The following is a 22,176-nucleotide window of genomic DNA, read 5'->3' as shown; positions in this document are numbered from 1 at the left end:
GAGATTTTTTTTTATACCAGAGAAGAATTTTGGGAAGCTCGATCTTGGTAAAAATGAAGATAAGGATAATTCTTTCATTTGACAAGGGTTTTGGACAGAGCTAACTATCCAGCTTGCAACAGTACTTGGGGTTATGGAAGGACAGTGTGGAAGGACAGTGTGTTGAGAACCTGATCCGTGGGCCTTCTGAGTAGTGGGCCAGGAGAGCAAATCTAGGGACCAGCACCCAGCACAAGCTGCCTCTGGTCCATGAATAGCCTGTCCACTGACCTGAGTGGTGAACCATAAACAAAATTATTTTCTGTGTATGCTGAATTGTTCAAAAGTTAGAAAACATTGGAACAATAACTATTACTTTGCTTCACAATTCTGTTGTGAGGAAATAAAGATGTGACTAAAGACCATTAAAGAAAATAATATAAATGAAGAGGGCATCACAATAACTAGTATTTGTGGGTAACATTTATGAAGTGTTTAATCTGCACTAAGAACTAGGTGCATGTTATGTCGTTTAATCTGTTCACAAAGCTGTGCAAAATAACAGCTATTTTATATAATTATTTTTTAAATAAATAAATTGTGCCCAGGTAATTCTCTTCCTTACCTAAGGTCGTGCAGCTAGAACATGGTGGAGTCTGACCTGAGAGAGCCTTATTTGTTTGTTTGCTTGTTTATTATACTGACAGTCTTAGAATTAAGTAGCTCAAGGTTCCCCTGGATCAAATTTCTTAATGAATCTACTCACATAGTAAATAAAACTATTGGCCTACAAACGTATTAGATAAATAAAACAGCCTCAAACTCCAATCTGAAAGCTTTCATTTTTATGTTCTAGGGAGATAATCTAATTACTGAGTGTCGTTACAACACAAAAGATAGATCCCGGATGACTTGGGTAAGAAAATTTTTATGATTATTAAAATTCATTTATGGAGAAAGACGAATAAACTTTGATTTTAGAGGAGAAAAAGCAAAAAGCATTCCCATTTTGGAGGCAAAATTCCTGAACATCTTGAGCAAGAAACATCACAAAAGTGAAATCAGAGCTATTTTAGCATTTTATCAGATTAACTAATGATTCTACAGCAAATTTGCGGTATAATTTATTAACCCTTTCATGAAAAGCTATCCTAGTCATTTAGCTTTTTCTCGCCAAATCGTATTAATTAAAGACTTGTGGTTGCAAGTGACCAACTGCTTGAGTCTAGACTTAGATGAATCAAGAACTTCAAAAGGAAGAATGAATTGCATTCTGACCCAAAGAGAAATTTGGTCCAGCAGATTTACTGAGGAGTCCTGACAAACACTCAAGAAATAGACCATTCATGCTTTACATAGTTTCTCCCAGGGAATACCTCCCACCAACTCATTTTATGAAGTTAGCATAATCTTAATACTAAAACTTGATAATGACAGTATGAAAGAGGTCAACAACATGCACCTGATGGAAATATCTTTGATGGATAAATCCAGCATTATATATAAATGTAATGATAGGGAAAAAATGTAATGTTAGGACCAGTTTGGGCTTAGCTAAGGAATGTAAATTGGTTTAAAATAGAAAATATATTAATACCATTCTACATTAAGAGATTGAAGGAAAAAGACATGTGATCAGGTCAATAGGGGTAGAAAAAAAGCCTTCATAAGATTTAAGTGAGTAATAAAAAAAGACCATTTTATAAACTAGGAATAGGAGATAATTGTCTTAGCCAGATAAAGCTTAGCTATGAAAATCTGTAGCAAATATCAAACTACTTGGGTATTAGAAGTATTGCTTTAATATCAGAAGGAAGACAAAGATATGTATTATCATTTGCATTCAACATTGTACTGGAAAAGGAAAAAAATGAGACATATGGATCACAAAGGAAGAAGCAAAGAAGCAAAACACATTATTCACAGATATTATAATTTTCTACATCAAAAACCTCCTCAAAATTGATATCTAAAACTAACTGTATTTTAGCATAAATACTAAATATATAAATACATTTTATAAACTAGGAATAGTTAAGAAACTATCTCAAGAAAATGCATTTTAAAACTCTAAGTTCTATAGAAATAAAATCTAACATTAGATGTGCTTGATCTCCATGGGGAAAAACTTATAAATCTTTATTTGCAAAACTTTATAGTGCACCTAAAGAAATGAAGAGATACTGTGTTCATGGATAGAAAGGTTCCATAAAATAAAGATAATCCTTCTATTGAAATTGGCCTATAAATTTGATATAATTTCAGTAAAAAAAAATTCAGAGAGATTTTATGACTTGAGGTTCTGGTATCCTAACTAAGACATCTTTGCCTAGTCATAGCTGTGAAGATTTTCTCTTATTTTTTCATATTTCTAAAAATTTTACAGTTTTAGGTTTTATATGGAGCAAATAGATTCTGAAATCTACATAGAAGAGCAAAGGGTTAATAATGGGCAAGACACTACTACAAAGTAAAAAATGGAGACAAGCTACTGGATATGAAGGCTTATTTTAAAGCCATGGTGATCGATAGTGTATTTGGGTCCAGAGTTAGAATAGAGGTACGTAATAGGAATCTTGGAGACTGACCTACAAACCCCCTATACAGAAACTTGGTTTAGAACAGACACCGTAACCATTTAAGTGGGAAAGAATGGACTTTCCATTAAAGAATACTAGCACAACTGGGTATACAATACACAAACAAGTCACAGGTAGATTAAATATTTAAATGTGAAAAGCAAAATCTTAAAGCAATTGGGAGAAAAACATATGAATATATTTTTATGATGTTGGGGGTAGTAAGAACTTAAAACATAAAAAGCACGAACTATAAAAGATTGATGAATTTGACTACCTGAAATCTTTTGGTTGCCAAAAAGCACTATTAAGTAAGTGAAAAGACAAGTTTTAAACTGAAAAAAAAAAATGCAACACATGGATTAATAAAGCATTAGTATCCAGCATATAAAAGAAATTTCATAAATCAGTAATGTAAAACAAATAGACCATAGAAAAAGAGCAATAGACACAAACGTTTCACGGAAATAAAAGCCCAAATAGATAATAAACATATGAAAGGATGAAATGAAATTTCATTTGAAATCAGGATCATGCAAATTTAAACCAGAAGGAGATATTTTATACCCATCAGTTTGGCAATATTTAAAATTGCAATTCCAATGTTCTAAGACTGGAGTCCTCACACACAGCTAAATGTAAATTTATAAAACCACCTTGGGGAAAAGTATGACATCATCTGGTAAAGTTGGAGATTCATAGATGCTCTACCCAGTTCCATTCCTGTGTGGATTTCACCTTAAGGTTCCTTTTGCAGGAAGGGTTCCAGGAGAAAATATGTAAAATATTCATAGTAGCATGTAACAACACAGGAACACAAAGCTGGAAACAGTTCAACTATTTATCAAAAAGAGAACAAATAAATACAATATAATATGTCCATAGAATATATTTATAGTATATATCTGTGAAAATTAATGAACGAAAGCCACATATGTTAACACGAATGTATCGGAAGAACAAAAATGGCAAGTTTGCAGCCGACCATAGGCATAGGTATGATGTCATGTATCTAAAGTAGACCATACAAAATGAAAATGTCATTTAGGGATGCATACATACGTCAATAAATGGAATGTAAAGGGCTTGAAAAGCAATAGAATGATAAATCAAATAGTAAAATAATCCTCATCTTCAATTAGGATGGGGAAGAGGAGAATTAAAAATGAGCACAGAGGACAGTTAGTCCATTGGTGTTGGCTTTATTTGTCTCATGCCTTATATATGATTTTGTTTGCATGAAATATTTTACCTCAGACATCATACTTTATTATTTTAGGGGATATTTTGGTGGTCTGCCTGGATACTGTCCCTCTTCAGGGCCAGCACAGCTAAAACCCAACCACTGAAAATACCAGATGATAACTCATAACCATGTCATTCACTGGGCATTGCCCTTGGTGTCAGGGAATGCCCCACTTGAAGTTATGCTCCCTGCAGTGGGGCAGCCAGCAGCCGATGACTGGTTCATGGGAAGATACAAATGCCCGGCTCCCTTCCTACAATTTAGTACCACTCCAAATAGCCATCCCAGCTGAAGGATAAATTAAATATTATTTTTACTGAGGCATCACTTGTAACCTCATTTGTAAATCAGCTTCTCCCTTTGCCAATCCTGCTTTGCTCATCAAGTGCAAAACATTGTGTTTTGCAATTTGTAAAATCATTGCATTTTAGCCACTGCATTAATTTAGAACTATGAACAATACTGCCAAGTTTTGCACCGTCATTTTTTGAAGAACAGATCATTGGCTGGATACAGAATTCTTGGTTGATTTTTTTTTCCCTGCAGCCCTTAAATATGTAATCCCAATATCTTTTTGTTACTTCCATCACTTATGATGAAATGTCAGCTCTCATTTGTATCATTGTTCCCCTGCATGTGATGTGTCCTTTTTTTCTTACTGCTTTCAAGATTTTCTCTTTGTCTTTGGCTTTCAGCTACATGACTATGATGTGTCTAGGTATGGCTCTCTTCATATTTATATTTGGTATTTGTTGAGCTTCTTGGGTCTGTAAGTGTTTTTCACTAAATTTAGGAAGATTTCAGCCATTATTTTTTCAAATATTTTTTCTATCCTTTTCTATCTTCCTTCTCATTCTGGAACTCTAATTGCATATATGTTGGAACATTTAATATCGTATTTTGAGGTATTTTCTGGAATATTTTCACTTTCTTTAGTGTTTTTTTTTCTTTCTCTGTTTTTCGGATTGGAAAATTTCTATTGTTCTATCTTCAAGGTCACTGATTCTTCTGCCATCTCAAATCTGCTGTTAAACTCATCCTGAGAATTTTTTATTCAATGACGGTAACATTTAACTCTAGAATTTCTATTTTCTTCTTTTTTATGTTTTCTTTCTCTGGTATCATTCTCTATTTGTTTACTCATTTTTGACATATTTGCCTTTAATTACTTGAGCATCTTTCTTTAGCTTTTTAAACATATTTTTATCTCTTTCTAAGTTTTTGCTAAATGCAGCATCTGTAGCTTCTCACAATCATTTTCTGCTGGTAACTTTTTTATTTTCTGAGTGCAGATCAGTGTTGAAAATTCAACACTGTAGATAATATGTTGTAACAGTTCTAGATTCTGTTCTCCTGAGGAGCTTTGATCTTTTTACTTTCAGTAGCTAATTTACTACCTTGATTTAAAATGTGAACTCTGACTTCTCTGTGGTATGTGTCTTCTGATGTTTATATATGACAACAAGATTATAGAAAATTCAGTGCATTCAGGCAAAGATTCCATCAACCCGACTGATTGGTATCATGTTAACCAAACATCCCCATAATCCTCTCAAATGTTCACTGTGGTGAGGAGTTTACATCATACGAACAGAACTTGACAGAAATTATTAGGTTGTTTAAGAAAGGCAACTTTTAAGAGATGGAAATCATTCTATTAATTTTTTAATGTGTCTCTACCTCTTTAAAAACCAAATTGTCACTCAGGTTATTATTACTCAGCTTTCAGATTTATTACATTTCAATATTGGATGGAACTGTATGACTTTGGTGGCCTGTGTGCTCTACGTGTCAGAGTTGGTGGAACATAAACTTTTCTAAATAAAATATCTCCATTTTCAGGGAGGATTAAGCACCAGAAATGAAATGTGTCTGTCATATCTTCTTTATTACCCAAGAATTAATCTTACTCGATGTGCAAGTATTCCAGACATCATGGAACAACTTCAGTTCATTGGTGTTAAGGAGATCTACAGGCCAGTCACGTAAGTAGTAAACGGATTTCATAGTGGGGTCGTATACTTCAGAGAAGGATGGGATTCATTTTCATTTTCGATTTATCACCACGTTATGGAATTCCTTTAAGTCTTGTTCAGTTTACTTATTTTTAGCTGGGATGACAAGGTGAGCTTCTTGGTTGGTGTGTCCAGGGTCCCCAAGACTCCCACCAGGTTCAGTGATTTTTCTAAGAGGACCTAAAGGATTCAGCCTATTATTGTATCCATGGCTAATATTTATTACAGAGAAAGAACACAAAGCAAAAATAACAAAAGGAAAAGGCACATGGGCCAAGTCCAGAGATAACCCAGTACAAGTGTCCAAGAGGCCTCTCCTGTGGAATCACATAGAATGTACTTAAGTCTACTAGCATCGAAGTATGACAACATGCACGAAGTGTTGTCAGTGAGAGATACTCATTAGAGACTCAGCACCCAGAGTTTTTATTGAGTGCTGGTTATATAGGTGTCCTCTACCTAGTGAGTACTAAAATCTAGACTCCTAGAAGGAAAGCAGATGGTCAACATAAATTGCATTGTTTGTCCAAATAGTCGAGGCACAGTGAGTCACTATTTAGAGAAAGTTTTATATCAGTATGGGAAATTGTTTACTACTTAGGTTCGCTGATGCCCGCCAAAGTCCAGCCTTCCAAACAAGCATTTCTAAGGATGGAATTCTCAGGACTACTATGTTCACTCGCTCTGCACAATTGCACATCATAGAAACTACTCAAGATAAAATAACAAACAAGATATATATTATTTCTGCCCTCTTGGGATTATATTCTAGAGTGGGGGAGGGGTAAGAAACAATATAAAAATAAAATTTCAGGTATTAGTAAATGTTATGAAAATAAGACAGTGAAGAAAGTATGTAGCTGTTGTCAGTAGGGTGGTAAATGCCTCCCTGGGAAGGTCTCTTAGTCTGTCCCGGCTGCTGTAACATAGTACCATAGACACAGTAACTTATAAACAACAGAAATTTATTGCTCACAGTCTGGAGGCTGAGAAGTCCCAGATCAAGATGCCAGTGGATTCAGTGTCTGGTGAGGACTCACTTTCTCATAGAGTCTTCTAACCGCAACCTCACATGGCAGAGGGTAAGAGGGAGCTTTCTCAAGCTGCTTTTATGAGGGCGCTAATCGCATGAGGGGATAAGGCCCCAGCTCATAATACCATCACCTTGAGTGTTAAGATTTCAACATATGAATTTTAGGGGGGGATATAAACATTCAGTCCATGGCAGGAGGTGATGTTTGAGCAGAGACCTAAGTGATGAGAAGCTAGCCATGGAAAGATATAAAGTGTACTCTTTGCAGAGAGAAGAGCCAATGTAATGACCCGAGGGTGGGTATGAACATAGTGTGTTCAAAGAACAGCAAGAAGGCGAGTGTGGCTGGAACAGGGTGAAATATGGTAGAGGGTAAGTGAGGAGGTCTGACAGCAAGAGGGATGTTATAGGCGACATAAAGTTCACGTAGGACTTTATAGGCGACATAAGGACTTTGGGTTTTAAGTGCAAAGAGAGGCCATTGTAGGATAGAAACAAAGTTGATTTGGCCACTGAATTGAGAAAAGACTCTAGGAGCACCAGACTGGAAAAACAAACCACCAACCAGGAGACTGTTGTGATCGCAATGTTGAGTTGTGTTGAGTTGTGAGATGAATGTGTCTGGGACCAAGGGGGTGGCAGTCGAGCTGATGAGAAACAGTTACAAGCAGGTTACCTTCTCATGGTAGCACATGCTGGACCCACTGGTTGACGCCATCTCAGGGAGGTGATGAGGGAAAAAGAAGAGGAAAGAGAAAATGGTGATGTGTGAGTGCTATAGGGAAACATATTTGAAGCAGAAATGGAAAGTTGTGTTTTGGATATATTAAGGTCAACGTAGATAAAAGGATTTTATTCATTCTTAGCAACACCACAAAGAAGAATTAGGATGGCTGGTGGAAATTTTGGGGCATAGATTTTGTTTTAATATAAGGAAGAATTTTCTAATGAAAGAGACTGATATAATTAGGTGAAAGGTACACGTAGATTTTTGAGGGGCTATGTTTAAGGAGAGGATTAAAAAACACGTCATGAGAATATGGTCAAATGCATTCAGTGAAGTAGCATGTGATTATGATCTACTTTTTATTCCAAAATATTATAGAGATTGTAAATGATGAACTAAGTGCGCTCTTCTTTTTAAATTATACTATCTGTAAATATGTTCTAGTGAGTTCCTACCCAGACAACCCAATGACACCAGAAGTCTGTATGTACTAAAATACAAATAACAAAATGCTTATGTAAATTCATTTGTAGTTCATAAAGTATTTCTGTATGTATAATTTCAATTAATTTGTTTTCACACAATTCCAATAGGTAGAGTAGGACTTGCAATCCCAATTTTGTAGACGAGGAAATGGAAACTGAGGGATTCAGAGATTATTCCACATGAGATGGTGCATAATCAATGGAGGAGCAAGTGTTTGTTGTGTCTCTGATGTAGAGAGGGAGATAGATATCTGCCTTTTTATTCAAAATAAATAATTACACATGCAAAAATACAAATGGTAATGAATATCAAAACAGTATATAAGATGTCATTCTAAAAACACTAGGATTTAGTCTTGTTTTTATTTTTTTTCCAAAGATTTCATTTATTTATTTGAGAGAGAGGGGCAGAGGGAGAGGGAGAAGCAGCTTCCCACTGAGCAGGGAGAGCCCGATGTGGGACTCGATCCCAGGACCCTGGGATTATGACCTGAGCTGAAGGCAGACGCTTAACCAACTGAGCCACCCAGGCATTCCTATAGTCCTGTTTTTAAAACATCAATATTGTTCCTAACTAAGACTTAGTAGCCTTTTTATTCCCTTTAGAATATTTTTTTTACATAATGACTGGAAAATTTCCCTATTCAAGAATTAATCTGAGAGCATGTTGAAAGCAAGTGGACATTCAAAGCTGTTTGTTTTATAAGGTGATGATTCAAAATGTATTCTACAACCTAATTATTTTCTTTTGTGTTCAACCTGTGTAAATCCTCTGAAAACACTCCACTCCCAAGTTTTAGTGAGCTGTGTTAGAGTCCATGCCTTTGGTCTCTCCCAGGAAATATTGAAGTTGGGTTTTTCATTACTTACAAAGACAGGGAGAATTGCTTCCCAGACCCAGGCCAGTTTTGAGATGTCACTGCCCACATAAAACCACTTAACTACATGGTTAAATTTATTTATTCTTCAAAAATACAAGTGAGAAGGAGCCTCTGTTGTAAAATTCATGTTTAGGCTTTAAATCAGATTTTCAAGTGAGTTCATCCCACTGACATCGATGTTATTGAAAGCCAGACCAACAAGGTACTGGCTAAAAGATCAGAAAGAGAAATGGCTTGGATGACTTTTTTTTTCTGTTTTACTGCGGAGAATATTGCGAATTTTGTTTCAGGATACCATACTCAAGAAGAATATCCTATAATATATAACCCCTACTCTCCCATCCCATGCCTTTAACGTAATGATTAGTTGGGTTCACAAGTTATTTTAAACATTCTGTAACAATCCTAGGATCAGAGGAGGAGCTGGTAGAAACGTAAAGACAACTACATCCTGTCTCAGGATCTGTCTGTTTGAGGGGTTGCGATTGCCCTCTGCCTCCTACAGATCTAGCAGGGCTTAAGGAAAAACAAAAGGACTCATAAAGATCAGAAAACAGACTAGATCATGCATTTAGATAAATTCTGTATTCTTTGCTGCACCACACATCGACCCTGTCTACGTAGCTCCAGGGAGGCTTATGTGATGGGAAGTTTGATGTAATTTGTTCCATTTCTAAAAATGAATCAGGGGATGTGTGTATATTTTTCTTTGTAAGAAAACTCACTTCATGTTTATACTGTGTAAAAATCCCCCAGGCTTGTTATAAGGGCTTTAAGGAATGCAGAAGAAAAGGATTCAAAAAGAAGGCACAAGCTATCACCTCAAATTTTGCTAGAAATAAACAATGCTAACATTAATTGAATGTTATTACAGACGTCTTTCTGTGGGGGTATTGCCATAAAGATGAATAGATTGCTGTTATAAGGATGATAATTTGGTATACTGTTTTAAATAACACAAAATCTTAATTTTGTTTAATTTATATAAAAACATGGGGCACCTGGGTGGCTCAGTTGCTTAAGCATCTGCCTTCTGCTCAGGTCATGATCCCAGGGTCCTGGGATCGAGTCCCGCGTCGGGCTCCCTGCTCTATGGGGAGCCTGCTTCTCTCTCTGCCACCCTTCCCGCCTGTGCTTTCTCTCTCTGTCAAATAAATAAATAAATCTTTAAAAAAATTTATATAAAACACAAAGCTAAAACTGAACAGTTGTTGAACTTCAGATAAATGTGGTTGCTGTTACTGTTTTTAGCCATGAGAGGTAATATTTCATAAAAGGGTCTCAAATGTTGAGAACATAGATTATAAAAGACATTAAAATGTTATACACACTTGTTTCACTACATGTTTCGACTTCAGATCATAAAAGATGAGGACATTCATACTTTCACATTTCCCCCCATGTCCCTTTTCCATACCTCCAAATATTTATTACTTAGATTATAATTTTTGTATTTTCAAGATTTTAAATTTTCCCACTTATTTCTCAAACCAAATTCCCACAATATTTAATGCAACTTTTAGAGTTTAATAGATTCAGTGGTAATCCCTAATCTTACAGGATATCTACATTTCCGACTCTTTGATTTGATTCATCAGAATGTTATTTCCAAGTTGGTTCATCAAGAAGGGTTTCCAAGTGCTTTAAAATGCCCTGTGTTTTGTTTTGTTGTTGTTGTTGTTGTTTTGGTTTTTGTGTGTGTGTGAATTTCTGCATTTATATCTGGACAGCATTTGGCTGGATATAACATTTTGGGGCCATACCATTTTTTTCCCCTTGGGAGCTCTCTTTGGATGAATGGTAATATTCTTCATCTACCTGTAGAATTCGTAAGTTAAACTGAACATATTTCAGTGTTGAACATCAGTGTTAAATTTTCCTGAAACACAATGTATTCTTCCATTACATATATTCACTTATTCTTTTCATTATGATGCAAAAATATAAAATGGTAGGATTTAGTCTTGTTTGTGATTATGATTAGCACTTATTATAGGGAAAATTTTTTTCTTATATCTACCGAGTGTTTTCTAATCTAGTTGGAATTTTTTACAAGTGCTTTTTCTTACAATTTTTTGGGAGGGTTCTTCTGCTCCTTGATTTTTCTAATTTATTTGGTGCTAAATTTATTTTATCCTAAATTTATTTCCATTGGTCTGCTCCATCCCTTTTCATCTCATTCTGTTGTTTTAAATTCCTGTATGTGAGCTCTTGTTTAATTAAATCCATGCTCTTATTAAATAAATTTAGCACATGAAACACTTGTGAGAATTCTCTCTGGTATAATTGGTTTATATTTTCTTCTAGAGTCAGCTTTTTCTGTCTCTTTTCATGAAATGTGATATAATTTCTTCTTTCCCTATGTTTGTGGGCTTGTTATGTCATTTCTTGCTTATGCTGAGCTAATTCTATCTAAAACGTCCCTTTGCTCTGATAAAATGTGGGTGAATTCTTGTCTACCTTCTAAACAAATGTGACAGTAGCCCACTGTCTCTGCACACTGCAGTTTGAGGTTTGGCTGACATATTTTATGTACACACTTTACCGTATTTTGAGGGTAAAGGGCTCTGGGGATAGAGGTATAGAGGTGGGACTGTATACTCTGGATTACAGTGGATGGGTTATTCCTTCCTCAGATGTTCTTAAGAAAATCTACCAAGGAAGTTTTATTTTTTTTATAAGATTTTTTTTAAAGGATTTATTTATTTGAGAGAGAGAGGGTGCGGGAGCGGCAGTGGGAGAGGGAGAGAGAGTCTTAAGCAGACTCTGCACTGAGCACAGAGCCTGATGCAGGGCTCCATTTCACGACCCTAGATCATGACTTGAGCTGAAACCAAGGGTCAGACACTCAACCTACTGTGCCACCCAGGCTCCCCTTTAAAGGTTTTCTTTTTAAGTAATCTTTCCACCCAACGTGGGGCTCAAACTCAGAACCCGGAGGTCAAGAGTCGCATGCTCCACAGACCAAGCCAGCCAGACGGCCCCCTGCGGAAGTTTTCTAACTGGCTGGGACTGAATCCCTTTCCATAGAGGAATGTCTGAGGCCTTACGTCATGCAGTCAAATCTACTGTGGCCCAGAAGCTTCTCTTCTATCAGGGAGACAACTTTACTGTGGGCTTCCCAACGTTCCTCTACTCTTGGAGTGTTGAAAGGATTCAGTTATACCTTGTTAGGTCAGATTTCCTGGCTTTCTTCTTTAACAATTAGATTATCAAGTGTATGACATGATGTTGTCTTTTTTCTCATTGGCTTGTTGGTATGTTTTTATTTCTGTTTTACAATTTTATTCTAAAGTCACATTGCTTGAGGTAGAACTTACCTATGACAAAATGCACCCCTTCACAGACAAGATATAGAACGTTTTCATCACCCCCATAAGTTCTCTCCTGCTATGTGGAGACAGTCCCACCTCGCACACGGAGCCCTGGGAAACTGCAAATCTGCTTTCTAGCACTACATTAGTTCGATCTTTTCTAGGTTTTATAAAAATGGGATCCTACAGTATGTACTCTTCTGTGCCTGGCTTCTTGGATTCGGGGTGTTTTGGAGATTCATCTGTGTGGGTACCTCTACCGGCAGTCTACTCGTTTTTATTGCTGAGTAGTATTCCCTTGTGTGGATACACCACAATTCATCTATTGATTCACCAGTTGAAAGACATTTGGATTGTGTCCAGTCTCTGGCTATTATGAAGAAAGCTGCTATGAACAGTATTATATTAGTCTCTGTATAGACATGTTTTCCATTTTCTGGACTAGCATGGAGTTCTGGAATCACTGGATTTGTTTAACTCATCAGACTCTCAAAATACTCTCCAAAATGAAGTTTCTTTTTACATTCTTACCAGTAATGTATAAGAAGTCCTAAATTTTATTTAAGCGTATGTAGTGGTATCTTATTGTGATTTTATTTTCCATTTCTCTTATGACTAACAATGTTGATCCTCTTTTCACATGCTTATTGGTCATTTATATATGTTCCTTTTTAATTGTTCAAATTTTTGTCCATTGTTTCGTTGGGTTACTTGTTTTCTTATTATTGAGTTGTAAGAGTTCTTTATATTTTTAGAGTTCTTTATACTTAAGATATAAGCTTTCTGGGGGCGCCTGGGTGGCTCAGTTGGTTAAGCGACTGCCTTCGGCTCAGGTCCTGATGCTGGAGTCCCGGGATCGAGTCCCGCATCGGGCTCCCTGCTCGGCGGGGAGTCTGCTTCTCCCTCTGACCCTCCTCCCTCTCATGCTCTCTGTCTCTCATTCTCTCTCTCTCAAAATAAATAAATAAAATCTTAAAAAAAAAAAGATATAAGCTTTCTGTCAGATATATTTTTAACACTAATTTCTCCTAGTCTGTGGAGATTTTCATTTTCATTTTTTAACGGTATTTTTTTGAAGCCCATTTTGTCATTTTTTATTTATTTTGTGCTTTGGATATGCTGTGTAGGAAGTCTTCGCTTACCCAAGGTTATGACAATTTTTTCCTCCCTAAAAAGTTTACAGTTTTTAGCTTTTATATTTAGATTGATGATCCATGGTGAGTAAATTTTCATGTGTGTTCTGAGGTAAATACTGAGGTTCACAGTTTTTCATATGGATATCAAGTTATTCAAGAACCATTTGATGAAAAAAAAAAAAAAACCCTTATCTTTTTCCCATTGAATTACCCTGGAATGTTTGTTGAAAATCATTGGATCATATACTGACTATTTCTGGACTCTGAATTCTGTTTCACTGATGTTCATGTTTAGCCTTACTCTAATATCACACTCTGTTATCATAGTTTTATAATAAGTGTTGAAATAAGACCATGTAAGTCCCAAAACTTTGTCATTTGTTTCTTTTTCCAAAATTATTTTGGGTAGTCTAAGTTCATTTCATTTATATATATATTTTTAAATCAACTTGTCAATTAAATTTACAAAGGAAAATTACTCACCAATATTAAGTCATAATGTAATTTGTCTTTATCAACTACAGTGATTCGTAAATAATACCCTCTTATTTATATATGCATCTGGGTAGACATTTACACACGGCTCAGATGTACAGAAATGAGACTGTTTTAATTTCTAACCCATTCCCAATATTCCTAACCAACTCCCAGTCCCCATGAGAGCAGAACTTGCTCCTTCAAGGTTACCTGTTTCTGGTTTAAAGCTGAGTGTTTTAAGGAAAAATACTCAGGATCAATATTTACTTTTTTAGGATTTCTCCTCCTTCCGTCTCTCCATTCCCTGTTTTCCAGGGGTAATCTGGAAGTGCGGTATAGGATAGGCTGGAAGGGGTAGGAGGTTTATTGGTGTGATGTCATTTAGATAGAGGCCTGAACAAAGTCAGCAGGAATGCAGGGGAGACAATAAATATGAGTCCAGCTGCCATCTCAGAGAGGCTCAGGACCACGTGCCCAGGTCACCAGCCCTAGGTCATGAGGTCTCCGAACATGTGAACTTTTTCTACATCCTTTTCCATACACTTATAGTAAATTAACAAGTGTGTTTATACCACTTTTGTTAATTTATGCTGTGAAATCTAAAACAAAAAAAAATACTGGTTTACTGATTTATTATAGCAGCAAAACTTTTTAAAGATTTCATCTATGTACAACAATGCATTACTCACTCATCAGCAAGGCTGGGGGAAGCGCAGCCAATTTAGTCCCCCTTAGCGCTTTAGTACGGATTCCAGTGCCACCTTGTGGTGGTTCAGGGGCTTACAGGCTGATGATTTCCTTCCAGCATTTCTCACTGGTTATGAAATTGATTTTCTTTTTTTAAAGATGGACACCTTATCTCTTTGAAAAGCAAATGTTATTCTTAATATTTGATTTTGAAACTTTTAATAAAACCTACCTGTAGCTTTCCACATATTTGAAAGGACATTGTAAGGGTGCCTGGGTTGTTCAGTTGGCTGAGCCAGGGACTCTTGGTTTTGGCTCAGGTCATGATCTCACTGTGGGGTGAGCCCCTCTCAGGCTCTGCGCTCATTGTAGAGTCAGCTTCAGATTCTCTCTCTTTCACTTATTAGAGTAAGGGGGCAATAATTTTATTTTAGACATTAAAAATTTATTTTCATAACTCTAAAAGATCAATAAAGGATGGTTAATTTAATTAAAAAGCTAGTAATTCAATGTGCCTGAGTAGCTTGTGTGTGTGAGAGTAATTAAAGGCATAGATAAATGAAGAAATTGTAGGGGTGTCTGGGTGGCTCCGTTGGTTGAACGCCAGACTCTTGGTTTTGGCTCAGGTCATGGTCTTAGGGTCATGGGGTTGAGCCCTGCGTTTGGCTCCCCACTCATTGAGGAGTTTGCTTGTCCTTCTCCCTCTGCTCCCCCCAGCCCTGTTCCTGCTTGCACACGCACGCTCTCTCTCTCTCAAATAAATTAATAAATATTTTTTAAAAATAAATTGTGAAGATCAAATATTAAAAGTATAAATTCCTTGGGGTTAATTAGTAGGTAATTACTGGAACCCCTGGAACATCTACTTGGGATGTTATGGGAGCCAAATACCTACTGGTTGCCCATGATAATCTCCGGGAAGGACCATGGATTAGTTCAGGTAAATCTTTGTGGTCTGCCAACACTTACACTTTTCCTTTTTTCAGGAATCAATAATATAAAACTTACATTTAATGAAAAACATCACTCAAGAAATATCTTTTCAAGCAGATTGTATCATTCTTCTGTGATTTCTTCTTTCTTCTTTTTTGGGCATTAATGTGTTTTTGTTTTTTTAGAGCAGCAAGTAGAAACCAGACTATATCTTCTGCAGAGTATTTTTTTTTCTCAGTAAAATTTGAAAAATACTGGTTCAGGTTCAGATTTTTTTAATTTATTATCACTTAGGCAAGTCAAAACAGGGCAGCCAGCAGGGGTCAGGCTTTTCAACTCTATGGAACTGAAATTTCTATGTCTTCCAGTAACACATTTCTTTATTACTCCATTAACGTTAAATTCTGCAGACCGGAATGCGTACCAGCTATATTGTTAAGGAGAGACAAAACAAATAAGCGAGGAATTGTGAAACTGGGGGAAGCTTTCTGAGTCAAAATCATTTATCCAAGAGTAGTACCTATCTGCTACTAAAATAAGGAATTTCATTTTTTTCAAAAGACTCCTTACTCTGTATGCGTGTTTCTTCTGGCAATTGCTGACGAGTCAATCAACCCTTTGCATTAGGTTTTCTATGTGGTAACACAGGACAAGTCTGAGGTCTATTTTAGAATGTTGAAAAGTAATGGAGACATGTAATGCTTTTGTTCTGAATATGACTAATTGTGGTTATTTTAAATTCAGGACCTGGCCCTTCATTATCAAAAGCCCCAAGCAGTATAAAAACCTTTCTTTCATGGACGCAATGAATAAGTTTAAATGGGCTAAGAAGGAAGGTCTTTCCTTCAACAAGCTTGTCCTTAGCTTGCCTGTGAACGTGAGATGCTCCAAGACGGACAATGCAGAGTGGTCGGTAAGCCCTACTTTGTTTTCATCTTTGGAGAAACCAGAGGTCACATTTTACCTAATCCCCAACAGGTAGAAATCTAAGGAACGGACAAATATCCATAAGTCCAATGTTTCAGTTGTCTTTTGATATGTCTGATAATTTCTTTGTTCAATAACTGCTTGCGTTGACCGAAAACTCCTGATTCCACTCCTGACTGGAAGATTGACTGTCCAACTAAGGTCACAATGAAGCAGGAATAGGATGAGATGAGAGCTTCCAAAAGCAACAGAGCTGAGTTTGTATCTCTTCTTCCCAAAGGCGCCTCTGGCTCTCTTCCTCACCTCCCTCCGAGTCCCTAAGGCTCCGACGCCCCTGACAGTTGACTCCTTGGGCAGCTACCCCCTCCCACCGATCCCTTTCACCCTGCCCAAGTCGGGGAGCTGAGCAAGACCTTCTCTTCAATCATTGGCATTGTCTACTCTTTGGCTTTCAGATTCAAGGGATGACCGCATTACCTCCCCATGTGGAAAGACCGTATAAAGCAGAGCCTTCGGTGTGTGGAACCTCTTCTTCCTCTTCTGTGCGCAGAAATCGCTCTCTTGAGCTGCTCGTGGGCTTCATGGTACTCAGCAGCATGTTGCACAGCACACGCTTGTGGTCATCATTCTGTGCCTGGGGACGGTGCTTCCTGTGATCCAAACGTGTCGGGTTCAAGACACTGTGGGCATGAAGAGTGAGCATGAGGCCTGTGGAGAACTTCCGGTCACACACGCCCTGCCTCCCTACGTCCATCCTTCCCTGTCTACCTGAGAGATGTCCATTGGGTTCTCTTCTTTTGCTCAGATACGTCAGATAACATGTACCCATTGCCCATAAAGCAAAACTGGACTGACTTACAACCTTTTAACAATTTGGACAAAGTCAAGTGGAAGTGAAAGAGGTCTTTATTTCCTTCCATGGTTCATTTTATTTAAAGACTCATTACCGTTATTTCACTTTTTAATTGATTTGGCTTCCAGATTCCTTTCTTAAAATGCTTTCACCTTAAAAATGTAAAAGAAAGTACGCTCTGTTCCATGTTTCTTCCTCTTTAAAATTGTTTTTTTTTTTTAAATTTTTTTAATCTTCCTCTTTATTGTTCTTTGGGTGTGACTTCCGCAGTGTGACAATGGTCCTCTCTGTCCTTCAGTGTTAACCCAGCTCTGCCCTTTTCTGTGAAAAACTGATGGGCCCCTTACCTCAGTGCTTTTCAGTGATGCCCATTTAGCTTCTTTGTTTATCTGAGTCTACTGGTATTCCCAAACTACCCCAAACCCATCTCAAAGTATTTTCTTTTTCCTTCCCTGCTCAGTGCTGACCAGGTGAGTTTTTTTCTTGAGTTCTGTCACTCTCTAAAAAGAAAGAAGCTAAGGGAAACACAGAAATGGTACAGAATGGATTGGAGGCTGAGGAGGAAATGTAGCTGGCTGCAAACCCTGTGCTGTGAGGGGTCCTTCATGAGGTTCCAGGTCAAAGGCCAGGTAGTACAAACCAGCCTAGGAGGGTGGGAGGTCCCTGCAGCACCTCACTGACCATGTTGAGGGTCATGTGTGTGGCATCCTGACTCAATTTAAGTCACAGTTGCTAAGGTAGATTTATTCTTATGTTAGTTAATAAACTAACTTTCCTTAGAAAAACCATCACCAATGGAAAATCTTGTCACTTTTTAGGTTCCCTTTGTGTAGTTCAGCCAAATCTTGTTGCGCGTCCTTTTCTCATTTCTTAAGCTAAGTCTGTTTGGCTCATATTAATAAACTAAATAAAATTAAATGTTTGTGTGGAATCTTGTACACTCTTTGAAAGAAGCAAGAGATCCGGGACTGATGTGTCCAGTCAAAAGGATTAAGAATGTTGCATTTTTGTATTCCATTTGTAAGCCCTTTCTCTCCTGCAAACAATGTCTTCAACACAAACTATATCGTCTTTTAAATAAACATTGTATTTTGGAGTGTTTCCTTCTTGGTTCTCAGAATTTATCGACTTAATGAAATCTGTGTAATATTTATGAAGCATATTTCATAGTTAACTTTACTTGTTTTTATTTCATGAGTGCTATATCGAATTTTATGATTTTCCATCCAAATATTTGTGTAAGAAACACGATAATCCCAAACACTCCCTATTTGAAATTTCATGTTTATTTTTATTTCAGAAAGTCTGAATTTGAGATGTCAAAGTAAAGTGATTTCCTTTGGAAATTATGTAATAATATATTTGTTTTCATTGTTCTTAGTGAGGAAGGTGAATATACAGGTTAGAAAGGGATACACAGCTTTTGGAAGTTTGCATTGGTGGATTCAGGGAATCTACCTTTCCAGTTGATGTACTAATAATGAAGCTGACATTCTTCTCTTAGGAATTCTCATGAATCTATAATTTTGAGGCATTGACTCTTCATTTGAAATTAAAATAGGTTATCTGTTGAAAATTTGGTAGGATTCAGATTATAAGTTAGTTTGCTCTTACAATGAGCAGACCTTCCTGAAGAGCCCAGGCTTTTTTTTTTTTTTTTTTTTTAAGATTTTATTTATTTATTTGACAGAGACACAGCGAGAGAGGGAACACAAGCAGGGGGAGAGGCGGAGGGAGAAACAGGCTTCCCACTGAGCAGGGAGCCCGTTGGGGAGCTCGATCCTGGGACCCTGGGATCATGACCTGAGCCGAAGGCAGATGCTTAATGACTGAGCCACCCAGGTGCCCCAAGCCCAGGCTTTTTACTCTGCCCTTGGTCACTTCGCATGACCTGTTTCCTAGGCTAGCAGGATTGCCTGAGACCCAAAGGAGGACAGAGTCTCCATGTCTGATGGTCCCTGCTTTGATCCTTAATGCAGGAAGGGTGGGAAAAACATGTGTGATGACACCAATATTCACCAAAGCTGGGTGAGGTTGAAGGTATCTTGGATGATCACTTTCTCTGAAGGAGTTTCAGGCAGGATCAAGAGAGTCCTGGTAGTGATAAGAGAGATGCAGTCCACAGAGGCAAACCTATTAAGAGCTTTGAACTTCATCTTAATGGCTAGGGAGTCCCATGATGAGTGGCAAACAGAAGGACACAGGGAAACACGGTAATTGCATTGTACATAATTGTACTGTACAATTTGCTCACCCAAACTTATTGTTGGATACATAGCCATCTCCTGTTTTCCAGTATGATAAACATTGCTGTGATTATAAGTATTTCCTTACAATAAATTACTATAAGTGAAATCACAGAATTAATAATTATCTGTTTCAAGAATTTTGAATTAATTATAAATTGAATTTTGATGAATATTGCCGGATGTCTTCAACTTTTTGTTTAAATTATTTTCAGATGGTTCAGAATTCTATCTACCTATCTATCATCTATCTATCTATCTCCTTATCTATCTAACTATATCTATCATCTATCTATCTATCTATCTATCTATCTATCTATCTATCTATCCACCCATCTAACTATATCTATTATCATCTATCTATCTATCATCTATCTATCTATCTATCTACCATCCATCATCTATCTACAGAGAAAGAATAATAATTTAAATATGGCAAAATGATAACAATTGAGGACTCTGGGTGAAGGGTTTTTAAAAATCTATTCTTTCTAAGTTTGAAATTATTTCAGAATAAAAAGCTACAAATGTGAATGAAATAATGAAGGATCCACCTACAGTACAATGATCCAAGCAGTCTTTCTCCCCAAGGCAGTAACCCACCTTTTTGGAGAGGCAAAAAGAGAAGTTGGGTTGTGATTATTCCTCAGATGCCTATGGGAGGTTATTTCTCAGTTTGTCAGTTCTGACTAAAGATGGGCATATGCCCAGTTTGGAGGTCCAGAACAAACAAAGGGCTTGAAGAATCCAGAGAGTGGAGAAAGATCCCTAAAACAAAATAGCAAGAGGGCTTGGAGTTTGGAATCATTCAAACACATACATATTATTTGTGTTCTTCCCTGGATTATAAACCTAATGTGTAGTAATGCCTATTCACTGAAGGGAGTCTAGAAAATATGGTAACTTTGAAAAAGTAAATAACAAAATCCATTAATCCTATTACGTAGAGAAGACCACTTTTAACCTTTTGGTGCTTATGCTTCTAGTATATGCCTCTGAAAACATATTTGTGTGAATCCATATATTGATGCTAGCCAGCACTGGCTTCTGCAACAAATACCAAAATCTGAGTGGTTGAACACAAATATCATGTTTATTTAATAGTTCAATGTGTGCGATTCATTTGGTCACTGACTTTCCTTCTTAAGGTGATTCAGGTCCCCAAGATCCTGTGTCCATCATCCCAAGATCCTGAGGGTCCTGTGCATTCACCTTGCGAATGGAGAGAGACCTGATCTAGAAGTGACATATATCATTTCTGGATTCACTCTGTCAATTAAAATTAGCCACAGGGCCTCACTGGAATGCAAAAGGGGCTGGAAATACAATGCTTAATGGGGCAGCTGCCTGCCAATGACAGTGGAAGAGCTGTCTCTGCTGCAATAGATACATTTTAGCAAAACTGACTTTTCATCTGGTTCAGTGATTCCAAGGTTTTCAAGAGTTAGAAACAATTAGACCAATATAGGGGTGCTGACTATACATTTTGCCAAGTAGAGCACTAATCAGAATAACTACTATTTATTTCACAAATTTTATGGGAAGCCTCCTGGGAGCCAGACTCTCCACTAGTGCTGGCCTTAGAATTGTGAGCAAAAACAGATATTATCTCTGCCATGATGGAGATTTAGTCTTGTGATGAAGCTCATAGCTGAGTCAACTAAAATCTCCTATCACCAACATTTCACTTTAAAACGTGGAAGGAGGGGTGCCTGGGTGGTTCAGTTGGTTAAAGCGTCTGCCTTCGGCTCAGGTCATGATCCCAGGGTCCTGGGATGGAGTCCCACATCAGGCTCCCTGCTCGGTGAGGAGTATGCTTCTCCCTCTGCCTGCCGCTTCCCCTGCCTGTACTCTCTCTCTCTGACAAATAAATAAAATTTTAGAAAAAATAAATGAAACGTTGAAGGACTCAGAATAAATGTCAGTCCTTCAAATTGAATAAATTGAGCTTTGTGAAAAGCTTATTCATCCACTTTTTCCCATAAATTTGGACCATGAATCCAGTTTGTATCTTAGTTTGATCATCTTAGGCCTACAAAATCTTCATTGACAGTTGTATCCAAATCCAGCTTTGTGAAAAGCTTATTCATCCACTTTTTTCCATAAATTTGGACCATGAATCCAATTTGTGTCTTAGTTTGATCATCTTAGCCCTACAAAATCTTGATTGACAGTTGTATCCAAATCCAACATAGTCAAACTGATACGTCATGAGCAGAAAACAGATAATTGAATAGACTGATGGCAGCATCCCATATTCCCCTGGCCAGAGCTGTGTTCCATGGAAAATATGAAAAGTCATGGAAAATTATTTCAAAGTTAAACAGGCTTACTACAGAACTTCTCAGAGTCTTTAAAATATAAATATGCATCTTAAAGTCCAAAAGAAGTTATGTTCTATGAAATATTTCCCAATGTACCGTGCTGTGGTGGAGCAACATTCCCCAAGAAACAAGCTTTGGGACACACTACTTTCCTGGCAGAACATGGCCAGGTTTCTATAACAAGTTTTTGGAAGATTCCAAACTGTTCGTGGGCAACTATAAAACATAGCCCTACAGACATAGGCCTTCCACTTACGTTCACTGTTCTCTTCCTTACTTCCTGTTCTATTTTGCCAACAAACACACACTACTTTTTTTTTAAATTAATCTAGAG

The 22,176-nt window shown here is 37.2% G+C and overlaps 1 protein-coding gene across 1 annotated transcript in view; it reads left to right on the top strand.

Annotated features, from left to right (window-relative positions):
* The window catches only part of MOXD1 (monooxygenase DBH like 1), an 84,446-nt gene extending 67,371 nt beyond the window's left edge, over positions 1–17,075 (top strand). Inside the window, exons 9-12 of the mRNA XM_045865555.3 lie at positions 836–895; positions 5,647–5,789; positions 16,237–16,405; positions 16,875–17,075. Coding sequence (XP_045721511.1) covers positions 836–895; positions 5,647–5,789; positions 16,237–16,405; positions 16,875–17,075 — 573 coding nt within the window. The remainder of the gene's footprint in view (positions 1–835; positions 896–5,646; positions 5,790–16,236; positions 16,406–16,874) is intronic.
* The last annotated feature ends 5,101 nt before the right edge of the window (positions 17,076–22,176 follow it).

Source organism: Mirounga angustirostris, unplaced genomic scaffold (assembly GCF_029215605.1).
Source record: "Mirounga angustirostris isolate CCGP_5_RB_7025 unplaced genomic scaffold, mMirAng1.0.hap1 SCAF_8, whole genome shotgun sequence".
NCBI lineage: Eukaryota > Metazoa > Chordata > Mammalia > Carnivora > Phocidae > Mirounga > Mirounga angustirostris.
The sequence above is the reverse complement of the archived record's forward strand: the minus strand, read 5'-3'. Positions and strand labels throughout refer to the sequence as shown.